The following is a 15,264-nucleotide window of genomic DNA, read 5'->3' on the forward strand; positions in this document are numbered from 1 at the left end:
ATTTAACATGCCATAGCTACATTTAGAATTATTAGTATTTTCATTTTAATCACTTCAGAAATTATCTCTAATATCTTAAAGCTATTAGAGATCTTCAGAACAAGTCTGAAAAGTTTTCATTGGGTAAGTTTGTCTTCAGCTCTGAACAAAATAAAAATGAACTGCAAGCTTAAGAATTTGAAATAAGCAGCAAAAAGAGTCTCCTTGCAGCAAGATGAGCAGCAAACAAATTTGATAAATAAATAAAAGCTAAAATAAGATCTCAATTTAAAAAAGATATAAATAAATGGATTAAGGATCCAAATAAATTTTGAATATTGACTTTTATTATAAGATTTTGGAATTAACTATAAAAGAACACACCTTCTGGGAAGAAACTTACTTTGGCTATCATGACAACTACAAGTCATAACCAAAGATAAGTGATAATTTTAGAACTGGTAATCTTCAAGTCATGACCATTGCTCAGTGACCATATGAAGTTATGTCGGTGCTGAATGAATTCATTTGCCATTTCCATTGATATTCATACTTAACACATATTTAAGATATTGTCAGATTATTTGAATGTGATGACTATACTTCCTCCCTCCCTCCCTCCTTTAGATAATTTGTCAGTAGAAATAAACAGCTTGATATCTAACTCTTTATATTCTTTCCAGTCAATCTAGGTCAAGCATCTTTTGAAGCCATGGCCTCTATTGTAAACAGACTTCACAAAAACCTTGAAGGAAACCAAGATCAGCATGGAAGAAACAATCTTCTTACTTCATATATTTATTATGTTTTTCGGTTACCAAATACGTCTCCCAATTCTCCATGCCCAGGTACATTCACTTTTAAAATGCAATTGTATTGCATTCAAATGAAAAAGCACGATATCAGGACCTTAGTTTCTGAATCTTACCTTGGTGATCAAACATGTAGCATAATTAATAGTTAATGACTAACAGCCCCTTCCCCCCAAATTATGCCAAATTTTAATTTCTTTTACACTCCCTATGTCATATTCTATACCACTGTATGGATCAGCTGTTTAGGGGTATAGAGAAAGGACTGTCATTGGTTGTATTCAAACTCATATATACAAGGTCCTTCTGTCATGACTAAACATAGGTTTTTTGATTAAGGAAAGGAAATCTATAGAGGTAGTCCTTGCTTAATGACCAGTTGCTTAGCAACCATTTAAAGCTAGGATGAACTTCCTACTTACAGCCTGTTTTTGAAGTTCCAACAACTGCATCGTTATCACGCTCTCACAATTGTGTGATCACATTTTCGGTGCTCAGCAGTTATGCAGCGTCCTAGGTCATGTGATTGCTCTTTTCAACCTCTTTTTTTTTTTTTTTTTTTTGCCAGTGATTGGTTTGCTTCTGGTTTCTAGAAAAAAACCCAATTACTGAGAACAAGTTTGCTTAACAATAATGGTGTTTACTTAACGACCGCATAATTCATTTAATGACTGCAAAAATGTTGTAAAATTGAGCACAATCATGGTGACCCACTTAAAGACCACCACCATTACGATCATAACTCCATACTCAATACGGTCATAAGTTTAGGACTACCTATAATAAATGCTACTATATGACTTCTAGGCAAACTTTATTTTTTCTTCAGAATTGACCTAGTGAATGGAATTTGTAACTGTCAGTGAGCAAAATTAGCTGAGGCTACCTTTCAAAGTGATACCAGTTATATTAGTACTTTAGGTATACTCCCATCTGTCTCTTAGCAATCTTAGCTGCTGTTTTAATGCAGTTTTTAATAATAGTTTATGATTTGTGTCATTTTAATCTTTTAACTATTTTTAAATTTGTTTTATAATTTGTAAGCTACCCAGAGTTGCCTCGTAGCAGAGATGGGTGGCATAAAAATGTAATAGATAAAAATAAAAATAAAATATTTTCTGACTCCTGCTATGCATTTCTTTAGCTCCCAGTGGTTTAGGAGGATCAGTGCACTACGCTACCATGGCTCGTTCAGCTGTCAGACCTGCCAGCCTAAACTTGAATCGCTCCAGGAGCCTTAGTAACAGCAACCCTGACATATCAGGGACTCCAACCTCACCCGATGATGAAGTACGATCAATCATTGGAAGTAAGGTAAGATGGCTAATAATAACATCCCACGGTTATTAATTAATGAATCCTGTTGGGCTCCAGATTTGACTGTTTGCCTCAAATTGGACAAATTGTGAGCATAGAATTCCTATTAGTTACATGGATACTCATGTTAGCTTCTTCCACAGTTAGTAGATTGCATTTCCAGGTGCCTTGTTCAGCGAGGATAATGATACCAAAGAACAGATTCTTTTGTCATAAACTTATCATGATAAATAATTTCATTTTTCCTCCTGGCGAAGAATATTTTATAAGCCACTTTAAAAGCTTTTAGGAGGCACTTAAAAAGCATTTTTACACCCCAAAATTTACCCACCCAAAATGGAGAGACTTCTGAGTATTTACATTAGCAGCCTACTTGCATACCATGGGCAAGACAAGAATACAAGAAGCACAGAAAGGAATCCTTTTATTTAATTACCGTATTTTTCAGAGTATAAGATGCACCTTCCCCCCCCTAAAAGAAGCTGAAAATTTGGGTGCATCTTATACTTCAAATGTAGCTTTTTCGAAGCTTTTTTTCAGCCCTAACGAGTGAACCAATCTCCCCGTGCTTTGCCTGCTTTTCTCATTACTGCTTCGTCTCAGCTGTGCCTTAGAAGCTGTTTTTTATCCCCAAGCAGGGGATAAAAAACCACCAAACTAATGTGCTGAAGCTGACCAGACTAAGGATGCTAGCCAGATGAATACCTACTGGCAGATTTTTTTCCCCTTGTTTTCTTCCCCAAAAACTAAGCTGCATCTTATAATCCGGTGCATTTTATACTCCGAAAAATATGGTAATGAAAAGGAAGGGGGGAAAAAAGCCTCACCCTCCAAAAAGGTTTACCTGTTGTTCTTATTAAACATTTAAATATTGGACTGGAAGAGCTACGAGTCTTTTAGTATTCATTTGATAGTCTTGCTTAATTAAACCACCTTGACCTTTTTTTGTGAAATGCCGGAGGGAGTAATGTGCACATGAAATTTACCTAGGAGATAATAAGTTTTGCATGAGCTGCCTGGCCTGAATAATTTGGCAATAAAATAGATAGAAGCTTTCTTACAGAAGCATACCTGCTCTTTAATAAACTGGAAGGGCTAATATTTCTGCCTGATAGGATTCCATAAAGCTCTCAAGACATTGAATTTCAAGGCAATCCTAATTCTCCCCCTCACCTTTAAAATGGAATGATGCCACTTACCAAAATTTGATGTGCCCATTGTTATACCTCATTTAAAGTTGATATTAGGATAAATAATTGATTTTGAAAGTGTATTACAGGTAGTCCTTGACTTGCAACAGTTCGTTTAGTGATCATTCAAAGTTATAACAGCATTGAAAAATGTGACTCATGACTGTTTTTCACATGAGCTTTGTAGCATCCCCATGATCACGTGATCAAAATTCAGATGCTTGGCAACTGGTTCAGATTTATGATCATTGCTGTGTTTCAAGATCATGTAGATCACCTTTTTTTGACCTTCTGATAAGCAAAGTCAATAAAGAAGCCAGTTTCACTTAACAACTGGGTTCCTAACTTCTCAACTGCAGTGAGTCACTTAACAACTATGGCAAAAGGTTGTAAAATAAGGCAAAACTCAGCAAATGTCTCACTTAACAGAAATTCTGGGCTTGGTTGTGGTCATAAGTCGAGGACTGTTTATGATACATATATCTGTATATATAACAGAACATCTCTTCCCCCCTCCAAACCCAGACTAGCATATCAAAGGATCCTTGTAAAGAGTGTGAACTATGGCACAGAAACTTCAAATTGGAAGAGGGAGTTGTTTAACATCAAAAGCCAAATCACATCAGTGGTATTCAGGCAGTTGTTTTAATAAACATGTATGGTATAGAAAATCAACCACAGAACATTTCTTAGTGAGATTTAGTTTCAAATATCAGACTGATATTTTTATTTACTATGAATTCCTGAACTTCTGCAAATCCAAGTGTTTATGGTTTATATATAATGGTTTATAATTGTTTCTTCAGAGGTCTAAGTTTTTTTATTATTTGACAACCAATTTTTAATTCAGATATTTTTGATATACCTATAATAGTGCCAATAGATGACTGCAGCAAGTTACAGAAGTATAGAAATCCATTAAACAACACCGATTCCCAGAAATATATATGAATTATCTTTTCTACTATGTACTAATGATGGAAAATAAGACACGTGTATTATAAAATAAGTGGTTTTTGAAGTGGTAAACTATAATCAGTGTTACAAAACCTGAGAAATTTGGTTTAGCTTTATTCTAGCTAAAATCAGTAGAGGCAGATCCAGTTAATTTATGTCCTGATATTCAGTGACTACTTTGCAGCTTGACTGGATTTCTTTAGAATTGGGACTACTGCATATGCATTAATATTTACAAGCTTACTAAATATAGCACCTAAATGATTTAAGTAAAATCATAAATAAACAGGAACTAGAATAAGATTAAAAGTAAACAGAAAAAAAAAAAGAAATGGAGAACGTGCACTTACTAGCTATGCCTACATAAGGTGCTGCAAGATATACTTGGTCTGATTACATTTTAACATGTATACCTGGGGGAAAAATACAAATAATTGTGGAGTCCTTGGTGCCGAGGATGTTACCTAGTTTGGTACTGAAACATCTGCAAGAAAACAAGCAAGCTGAAGGAGCACCAAGCATCCCACAATTCCACCCCGAGCTACAAATATTCTCTTCAATTGATACAAATAATTGTTTTGACTAAGCAAATTATTTAACAGTACTAATTGGTGATGCATTTGTGCTGTGTACCTTCTGAGTTTCTTTGAAAAAATTAATCTCCTCCAATTTCCAATGCAAATGTGGCATGCAACATGTAACATTTCTTTCCTTTCCTTGCTGCTTTCTGTTATGTGCCCAGGGCTTAGATCGCTCCAATTCTTGGGTAAACACTGGTGCTGCAAAAGCTGCCCCCTGGGGATCCAACCCCAGTCCGAATGCAGAGACTTCACAGGTGGTGATTCCCTTAGAGCTTCCTTACTTTCCTCTTAATATCTTTGGTTGATATCACCTTTCAGAAATCTTTCTCCCTCAAGTCATCACTGCAATCCCTTTCACATACTTTTACCTGTTTTGAAGAATGGTTCACATGGTTCCTTTCTCTTGTATCCACCAGATTGCATGAGAAACCATCCATCCCTAATTTTTTTCTGTTCTCACGCATGTTCAAAACTCTTTTTTTCCTGCTCTATTATTAATTTTTACACTTGCTTTATAGCATTTCATTACATGTAATATAGTCCAAATAGAGATATGTTATGTGTAAATGTAACATTTCTAAATATTGCATCGTTACTCATATATAAAATTGGCTTACTGAAATAATTAGGACTTACATTAGCCATGTCTATTTAGTATGTCTCATTAATTTCCTTTTATTTTAAGGAGGCCAATCTTATATTTTGTATCATCATCACCATCATCTGTATCTGTTATGATTTTGATAATGCATTTTCTTCCTCATTCGCCACCTTGTTTTTATTACATAATGTGTGAATCTCAGTTCATAACAATTTATTTTTATTGATGAAAACTGAATGTTGAAAAATGTGTCAAGTAATACCCTGCAAAATACAAAATGCTTACTATCGTGATAATTTTAACCTTAGTTGCTTGCTTCTTAACACAGTGTGATGATTTAAATGAAGTCCTGGTTAAATTCAATTGACCATGCTTTCAGCTTTTAATCAGTTTAATTATTTTGTAAAAGAGTAAAAAAATTTTTTTAAAAAAATTGGTTGTTAAACCAAATGTATAAATAAAACCCCATTTGATTGTATACAGGTAGTCCTCGACTTACAACAGTTCATTTAGTGACCGTTCAAAGTTACAACATCATTGAAAAAAATGACTTACGACCATTTTTCATATTTATAACCGTTGAAGCATTCCCATGGTCATGTGATCAGAATTCAGCTGCTTGACAACTGATTCATACTTATGAAGGTTGCAGGGTCCTGGGGTAATGTGATCACCTTTTGTGACCTTCTAACAATCAAAGTTAAGATTCTCTTAACAAACATATTACTTAACAACTGTAGTGATTCACTTAGCAAATGTGGCAAAAAAGATCGTAAAATGGGGCAAAACTCACTTAACAAATATCTCACTTAGCAACAGAAAAATGTTGGGCTCATGGTGGCCGTAAGTCGAGGACTATGTGTAGTTCTATACAATAAATATTGATATTTTGAGCAATAGCTCAATATTTTTTAAGATGGGGTGGGTGACACAGAAGTTAGAATATAAGTTGTTTTCTTGTATGTCGGCGAAATGTAAAGTTGTTACAAACTAGTTTCATACTTTTGCAACACTTCATGTCTTTAAGCGAAAACACTGCATAATGTTTAATCTCCGTTTGGACCCTACAAACCTTTTTTTTAAACAAACAGCTTTATTGTCTATTAATAAGTTTCAAAATCTCCGTAAGGTTCAGTACTACTTGTCCTTTTATTGAAATGAATTAGAGCTTGAAATCTAAAATGTTTCTGTTACTTTTTTTAATGTCCGTTGCCTCGAACTGTGTGTGTCATCCATAGCATATTTTAAGGTGCTGTCACCATTTTATTTTTCAGGCTGCAGATCGAAGCTGTAATCGTATGTCTTCCCATACGGAAACACCAAGTTTCTTACAAACATTAACAGGGCGATTGCCAACTAAAAAGGTAGATGTAGCAAAGATCATTTCATGCTGTTGTGCAAGACAAGGAGTGATCAACAGTTCAGTCAGTGTTTAATGTGTCCTGAATTTGAAGAGTGCCGAGTCAACTAGAGTCGCAGTGGCTTGATTCTAGTTCCACAAATATAAAATACCTTGGATGTTAATCCAGATGAATCACTTCATTTTTTGTAAAAACTTTAATTCCTTTCTATCACACACTTGAGAGCAATGCAAAGATTGAGCAAATGCTCCGTGTAGCTTGCAGGGGGCTTCCACTTACCATCTTCTATGGCTTTCATGGAGGTAGAAAGAAGTTATTGTAGATTATTGACATTCTGCTTTTGCTTGAGGGCATCAGGGACTGAGCAGCTGGGAATCTATATGGATGTTTTTTCCCCACCGGTTTGTTTTTCCAAGAGATGGATGAAAAGAGTAAGAAATTTTTGTTATTAGTTTTCCAACAGATCAGTTGGATCAGTTTTTCTCCCTTACCTTCTCTTCAGTAAAACTGGAGAAAAGAGTGGAACTCTTTCACCCTGAGCTTCATTTTCCTCCCTCTTCTAACAATAAGAAGAAGAACATTTCAGGAGAAATTAAATCATAACTTTATCAGAAATTACAATTTGCCTTTAGTTCTGCTTGGCATAAATTGGATTTACACTTCCTACTATGCAATATTTCCTTTTAAAAAGGTTGTTAAAGAACCGTTAACCATTGCTATAATGTTGATAAAATTGTTTTGCTTGTTGTCATCACTGTATATTACTTGATATTATTTTACTAATTACAGCAGCGGTCCCCAACCCTTCTGGTTTTGCGGACCGATGGAAAGGGAGGGGAGAGGGGATGGTTCCACGCGAGTGACAGGTGAATGTATGCACAGCTCTATTTGTGCAAGTGGCGGGCACGCACTTACACTGTTTGCACAAAAGGAGCTTCATGCATGCACTTGCTCACCCGCCACTCGCCCAAGTGGAGCAGCACATGCGCATGTCCACTTGCCCGCTGTTTGCGCAGCCTGGTTTTGAACAGATTACAATCCAGTACCAGGCGGTAGCTCAGGAGTTGGGGAATCTCTGAATTACGGTTTCAAAAACAATTAAATGCTGGATGAGTAAACATGAATTTTAATCCTGCTAGCTTTTTCATGAAGAACTGGCTTTACAGTGGGTTGTCTGCAGTGGAAGTGTTCGTGAAGCAGCTCTTCAGCAAGCATGGTTCTTCTTTGAACTTATGGTAAGAGAATGAGAAAAACTGTTCAGTGCATGGTTGAGCAACCTTCATGTGCCCCAGCCTAAAGTCCCAACCCTTATGCAAGAGATCAGTTCAGATCTCTGGTAAGACCTGCCTATTCCTTTCCTGTATTGGAGGGGAAACTATGATCAGAAAGAAAGTCGGCCTACTTATCTTTTTTGTTGTTATTGCCTCTGGACTTCTTTCCTGATCCCTATCATGGATGAACTTTCAAGGAAAATGGCCACTCATTATCCAGATAATATCTACTTGTGTAGAAGATAAAATGTTTCTGAAAGTTACTCTCCAAATGGTAGATAGAGCTAGACCAATGGGGAAAGAAGGCAACCTGGAGCCTCTCACAACTGTTATAATGATTAGATCTGGTTTACAGAATAGTATCAAATCATACTGCTATCCACAGCTGACCTTTTTCATGCAAGTGATGGCAAGTGGTAATATATGTTTCCTCCAGGTAAAAAGTATTGTGCATCATTTGTATTTTGCTGACAAACTCGACGCCCCGAGGAAAAATCGTTTTCCAGAGCGCTTCATGGATGACATAGCTGCGCTGGTCAGCACAATCGCCAGTGATATAGTTTCCCGGTTTCAGAAGGTAATGGAAGCAATTCAGTTGTGTTCTTGTCAAATGTATACCCTGAGATGGAGAGATAATTTCTAAATAGCGGACAAGTGGTTGGATAAGAGCCTCGGCATGAAACTTCTGTTTTGAAACATCCTGTCCTTTTCCTCCTCCCCACCCTTTTCTTTTTCCCTCTGATACAGGATACAGAAATGATTGAAAGACTCAACACTAGTTTAGCATTTTTTCTCAACGATCTGTTATCTGTCATGGACAGAGGATTTGTCTTTAGCCTTGTTAAGACTTACTACAAACAGGTACGGTGGCAAGATTGAGGTAAAAGGAGAGCATCTACGATAGACCTGAACTCGGGGTAGAGAATCCTTGGCATTGGCTACATCCAAGAAGGAGAGGGAAGGAAAGAAAGAGGGGAGGAGGAGTAAAATACATTGTGATATCTGACTAGAAGGATGTTTTCCAAAGAGGCCAAAATTCTGTCCCTTCTCTCTTTTCCTCTCTTCCCCTCCTAATTTGATGAACAACTACTGGGGATGCTATCACTGTTGGAGTCAGTTTGTAGACTCCAAAGCATCTTTTTGGCTCTTGATATTGGAAGCAAACATTGGATTAAATAGAACGTATTCTGGGCCAGCAGCGTGGTTGTACTCAGAAAGGATATCGTCTAAGTGGCATGGAAATGCTTCAAAATGTTTTAAATCTCAAATTGAAAGTAACAATGTCCTGCTCATTTTTTTATGAATGCCAAATTTAACGTGCCTGTCCTGTGCTCTATATTTTTGTAGTCTAGAGGAACATGGATACGCTTACTTTTGTAGGAACCAAGCTTCCTACAAAAACTCTTCACTTTTGTCACTTTTTAACTTTGCTTTTCCTGTTTCATAAGGTGTCCTGCAAGCTTTATTCTTTACCAATCCCCAGCACGCTAGTGTCCTTGAGGCTGGATTTCCTTCGGATTGTCTGTAGCCATGAGCATTATGTTACTCTGAATTTACCATGTAGTTTGCTAACACCGCCTGCCTCTCCATCTCCTTCAGTGTCATCAGCAACATCACAGGTGGGTAATATACCAAAAGTATAGTGTAGTGTTAGAAGGCTAATAATAATCCAGTGGACTGGAGGGCTTCATGTAGAATTAGATTCTTCTTTAGCTCTGCTCTCCTTTAAATGCAGACTTTTTTTAAAAAAAGTTGTGCTGTGTTAAACCAAATTGTTACTTGATTGATTTTGACTTGATGTGATAAATATAAATATAAACCAGTTACTTAATTGATTTTGACTTGATAAATAAATATACCTATTATAGCTTATCAACATGGTTACTGCAAACCATGTCTTAACATGAATCTAATTTTTAAAATTTGTAACTTGAATACCCAATATTTGTGCTAAATGCATAAAAATGGAAATCGAATAGTACACATCAATAGTAATAATAATGTGATCCCCGTTCATAAATTCTATCTAGATATATCAGGAATCCTTTTTATCCTTTGCAAGAAACAAGTCCTGTTATATTTAGCTGTTGAACAGTAATAAAAAAGCAGATAAATTCTTTTGCCGAACTAAGGTTGAATGTATTTCTTTGTTGTTGTTTTTTCTTCTTGCATGCTGTTATTTTATTATGAATATATTTATATAAATAAATAATGAGATGAGGTTGTGGAGGCCACTAGGACTAATACCTATAATAAAACCTACCAGAAGTTGTGTTTTGTGTTACAGAGTTCTGGTTTCTCAACAAATGTCCAGGATCAGAAGATTGCAAATATGTTTGAGCTGTCCGTTCCTTTTCGTCAACAGCATTACTTGGCAGGGCTGGTACTTACTGAACTAGCTGTCATTCTAGATCCTGAAGCAGATAGGTAAATTTTTAAAATTGTTTCCAACAGACTATAATTATTTAAAGCATATTTCCTCTCTCATAAGCCTTCAAGTGTATTGTCACAGGACTGTGAAAGGATGTATTTCTTCTCAAGTCCTTGTTCCTTTCACACTCAACTACTCTTTAAATTTGCTTAGATAGTTGCACAGGTAGTCCTCAATTTACATTAGTTCATTTAGTGACTGTTCAAAGTTACAACAGGATTGAAAAAAGTGACTTACGATCATTTTTCTCACAACATTTGCAACGGACCCGCAGTCACATGATCAAAATTCAGATACTTGGCAAGTATTATCATCATATTTATGACGATTGCAGTGTCCCAAAGTCATGTGATTACCTTTGATAGATTTCTGACAAGCAAAGTCAACAGGAACTGCAAACGGCCAGCTGTCTGCAAGGAATATAAATCCTTCCATTCCCTACCATCCAGTGAGAGCTGAAGAAGATTCAATTCAATTCAATTCAAATTCAAATTCAAATTCAAATTCAATTCAAATCTTTATTGTCAGTGCACAACATATGTACAATGAGATTGATTGAGCTCCCTCAGTGCACCCCCCCAACACAATACAACTCACAGTGAAGTCAGAAAATCCCTAACCCAATAAATCATATTAACAAAACACCCAGTCCTATTGCACCAGTGTGAACATGTTACACATTGCGCCTGCCCTGCAGTCCATCATATTACATAGTTATGATATTATTTCTCATTCAGGAGTCTGAGAGCCCACGGATAAAAACTGTTCTTCAGCCTGTTTGTGCGGCTGGCTATACTTCTATATCACCTTCCCGATGGTAGGAGGATAAAGAAGTGATAACCAGGGTGAGAGTCTTCCCTGAGAATTTTCCTCACTCTTCTAAGGCAATGAGCCCTAGCGATCTCAGTGGTATCAGGGGACAGCCCACGATGTTTTGTGGCTGTACTCACCACCCTCTGTTTTTCTATCCGCGGCTGTCAGACCAGCATGCCATACCGTGATGCAATAAGTGATGACGCTTGGATAAGAAGTGAAATGTCTTCAAAGAAAAACACGTACGTCCAGTTACCTCTTGAAAGAGCACTTTTGGGTCGATGGCCAGATTCACTTAACAACCCTATTACTAACTAATAACTGCAGCGATCCTCATAACAACTCTGGCAAGAAAGGTCGTAACATGGGGCAAAATTCACTTAACAAATGTCTCACTTAGCGACAGAAATTTTGGGCTCAATTGTGGTCGTAAGTCAAGGACTACCTGTGCTAATTTTTGCCGACCATAACAACTTTTTCAGATCAGGATCAGAAAAAAGAGCAAATAAGTGGAACAGCCACATGTTTCTTAAAAGGTTGAAGGGCCTTCAGCATGGCCAGCCTAGTGTGATATTCTAATTGCAGAAGTAAAAAACTGAACCACAGCTAATGCATGGTTGACTGCTAGACTATGTTTTCTATTCTCCACTGTATTGTATGGTGTTTTTGGACAACTATCCATCGACAGAAAAAATTAACTACCACTCAGGTATCCCACAGGCATCAAGAAAATCATACAAATATAAATAAGATAAAATTTATTAAGCATGGCATCATTAGAAAGGGGTTGTGTTTTGTTGTGTTTTGTGTGTTTTGTTTTGTTTTGTTTTGTTTTGTTTTGTTTTGTTTTGTTTGTTTTGTTTTGTTTTGTTTTGTTTTGTTTTGTTTTGTTTTGTTTTGTTTTGTTTTGTTTTGTTTTGTTTTGTTTTGTTTTGTTTTGTTTTGTTTTGAACCAAGTTTTTATTTTCCAGTGGAATAGTTTGTGGTTGAATAGTATTGTCTCATATGAAGTAATTGGGGTCATTAACCACTCACAATGAAAAATGTAAGTAATGGAGGAAGTGGTAGATAAATTTTAACTGACTCCATCACCTGTTAATGAATAAAGCACGTAAAGCCAAAATACAGCAATTATTTCATTGCATCACTGCAAAACATGATATGTATTATTGATGTTTTTCTCCCATATATTTTTTCCAACTGCAAAGATGACATTTCCCATTTATATTAGGGTCAGTTTTGATGAGTTATGCCCATTCAGGGTTCACCTCTCTTAATATTCCTAGCAACCTTTGTCTGTAGGCTGTGATCAATTCTAGGTCCTCATTTTCTAGAGAGAACTATCATTGGGATGCTTCAAAACCAAGCAAAACACCATTGTTTATATATGTGTGATAAACCACTCAAGGAACACGTTGTGATACAGTCATAAATCTGAACCAGATGCCAAGCATCTGAATTTTGATCACATGATTATGGGGATGCTGCAAAGATCATAACTGAAAAGGAGTCATAGGTCACATTTTTCAGTGCCGTTGTAACTGAATGGTCACTAAGTGAATTGTAAGTCAAGGACTACCTGTAATAAAGTTGAATGCTCCAACATAAGTTAGATTGGGGTTTCTTTTCTTTTGTTATGTACATATTCATCCCAATGTATTTTGGGCCTCTACAGTGGAAGGCAAGGGATGAGAATGAAACATAATAAATGAAATAGATACCAAATTATACATATGTTGTCCAATATTAGGAGGAAAATATATAAGAAGAAATTTGCACCATGATGTTACCATACACGTTTTTGTTTTCTTATTAATATGGGTTGCTGTGACATCACTACTTCTTAAATAATCTACAGTATGTTGGGCTCTAGTCTTAGTCTGTGATATTCAATAACTAGAATAAACACAGATTACTATCTGCTCCTTTATGGCTGTCTCTGGTTCTGAGAGTTAACCTTTAGGGACTCTTGCTGCAGCCATCAATGCAAAAAAGTAAAAATTGGGAAGAATAGGAAGAAGCAAAGTAGTTAAAATGATCAATCATCTAAAACTGGATAGCTCTGTGGACAAGGCACTGTAATTTAACACCAGCTGTCTGCAATTAAAGTAAGTTCGAATCTTGTCAGGCTCAAGGTTGACTCAGCCTTCCATCCTTTCTAAGGTAGGTAAATTGAGGACCCAGTTTGTGGGGGCAATAAGCTGACTTTGTATAAAATATACAAAAGTATGAAGGCTATTGCTTAACGCACTGTAAGCCGCCCTGAATCTCCGGAGAAGGGCGGCATATAAATCAAATTAAAAAACAAAAACAAAAAAAACCTGAAAGTATCAAGCATCAAAAAACTCTCAGAATGACTAAATCTTATATTCTCACAAAGTATTCTGAATTAGTTTTATTTGTGATAACTGCTGCAAGAGTAGTCCACACTTCCTTTTGGAAACTATACTCATTCAATCTGCAGAAGAATGTCTAATTAAGTTCTTGGTGTATGCCTAGGTGCCTAAAATAACTTTGTATTTCAAAAATAAATCTGAAACAGAATGTAATTCAACTTGGAAATATTTTTGGATTACAATTCTTTATATGGGCTTGTTTCATATCCGAGATGTCGGTTTCTAAGTCTTAATTGCTTAGATAGAAATTCCTGTAATTGTTAATCTTATTTTATGACTTATATACCATGTTGCAGTCGATATTCGTATAATATTTTAGCAATGATTAGTAGTTTTAAAATGATGGAGTGCATTTAGTCATTTAAATTAAGAAAACATTGAACATTTAAAAAAAAATCTAATGATGTTTGTATATTTGTGCATTTTGTGCTTTTTCTCTCTTTTCCCCTCTTTTTCCTTTTTTGTGTATCTTCTTTTTCCTTTTCCTCTCCTTTTTCATAAATGCACATCATAAAAATAATAATTAATCTGCAGATCAGTTTATATATTAACCACCGTCTATATTTTGTGTCTGGAGCTAAAGACGCAGAATCAAGTGACTAATATTGGCTTATTTTGCATATTCTAGTTTAAGAGGTTAATTCTAATTCTGCAATATATTTGCTACATTGTTTCAGATTAGCTAAATAAAGGATAAGGTGAAATTGAAAAGAATCATAAAATAAGGGATATAATTAAAAGGAGTCAAATTTGTGAGTCTGGTTATATGTGTGTTTACCATGCCACATATCTGCTCTAAAACTATTAACTCATTCTACTATCTCTTTTTTTCTTTCTTTGTTAAATAGTTTGTTTGGATTGCATAAGAAAGTCATCAACATGGTACACAATTTGCTATCTAGCCATGACTCTGACCCACGGTACTCTGACCCACAAGTAAAGGCCAGGGTGGCTACTCTGTACTTGCCTCTGATTGGAGTGATCATGGAAAGTGTGCCCCAGCTGTATGATTTCACAGGTATTTGGTATGCTAACCCATTAACTGCACTGCTACCTGAATACTATATTTAGCTAAAGCAGAAAATTGGGTTTTTAAAAAAGAATTTCTAAACTGCATTCAAAAGCTTGAATGTGTGCTTGAAATGTCTATTTGCCTTTGCAAGTCAAGCACACAGTGAATCATTGCAGTTGTTAAGTTAGTAACCCAGTTATTAAGTGAATCTGGCTTCCCCATTGACTTTGTTTGTCAGGAGATCGCAAAAGGGGATCACATGACCTTGGGACCCTGCAACGGTCATAAATATGACTTCACTTGTCAAGTATCTGAGTTTTGATCATGTGACCATGGAGATGCAGCAATGGTCGTAAGTGTGAAAAATGGTCATAAATCACTTTCTTCAGTGCTGCTGTAAATTTGAAATGTCCCTAAATGAACTGTTGTAAGTCGAGGACTACCTGTAGAGTAGGAAATGAATGCATGGTGTATAGGTAGTCCTTGACTTATAAGCACTTGTTTAGTGGCCGCTCAAAGTTACAAAGGCATTGAAAAAAAAAG

The 15,264-nt window shown here is 36.0% G+C and overlaps 1 protein-coding gene across 1 annotated transcript in view; it reads left to right on the forward strand.

Moving 5' to 3' along the window:
- The window catches only part of DOCK7 (dedicator of cytokinesis 7), a 124,260-nt gene that overhangs the window by 66,817 nt on the left and 42,179 nt on the right, over positions 1-15,264 (forward strand). Inside the window, exons 21-29 of the mRNA XM_070941286.1 lie at positions 663-827; positions 1,936-2,105; positions 6,712-6,801; positions 7,938-8,033; positions 8,506-8,646; positions 8,817-8,930; positions 9,518-9,688; positions 10,357-10,496; positions 14,558-14,727. Of these exons, the coding sequence (XP_070797387.1) occupies positions 663-827; positions 1,936-2,105; positions 6,712-6,801; positions 7,938-8,033; positions 8,506-8,646; positions 8,817-8,930; positions 9,518-9,688; positions 10,357-10,496; positions 14,558-14,727 (1,257 nt within the window). The remainder of the gene's footprint in view (positions 1-662; positions 828-1,935; positions 2,106-6,711; positions 6,802-7,937; positions 8,034-8,505; positions 8,647-8,816; positions 8,931-9,517; positions 9,689-10,356; positions 10,497-14,557; positions 14,728-15,264) is intronic.

The sequence above is a fragment of the Pituophis catenifer genome, unplaced genomic scaffold (assembly GCF_029215685.1).
Source record: "Pituophis catenifer annectens isolate HBS135680 unplaced genomic scaffold, rPitCat1.0.hap2 SCAF_3, whole genome shotgun sequence".
In the NCBI taxonomy this organism is placed as follows: domain Eukaryota; kingdom Metazoa; phylum Chordata; class Lepidosauria; order Squamata; family Colubridae; genus Pituophis; species Pituophis catenifer.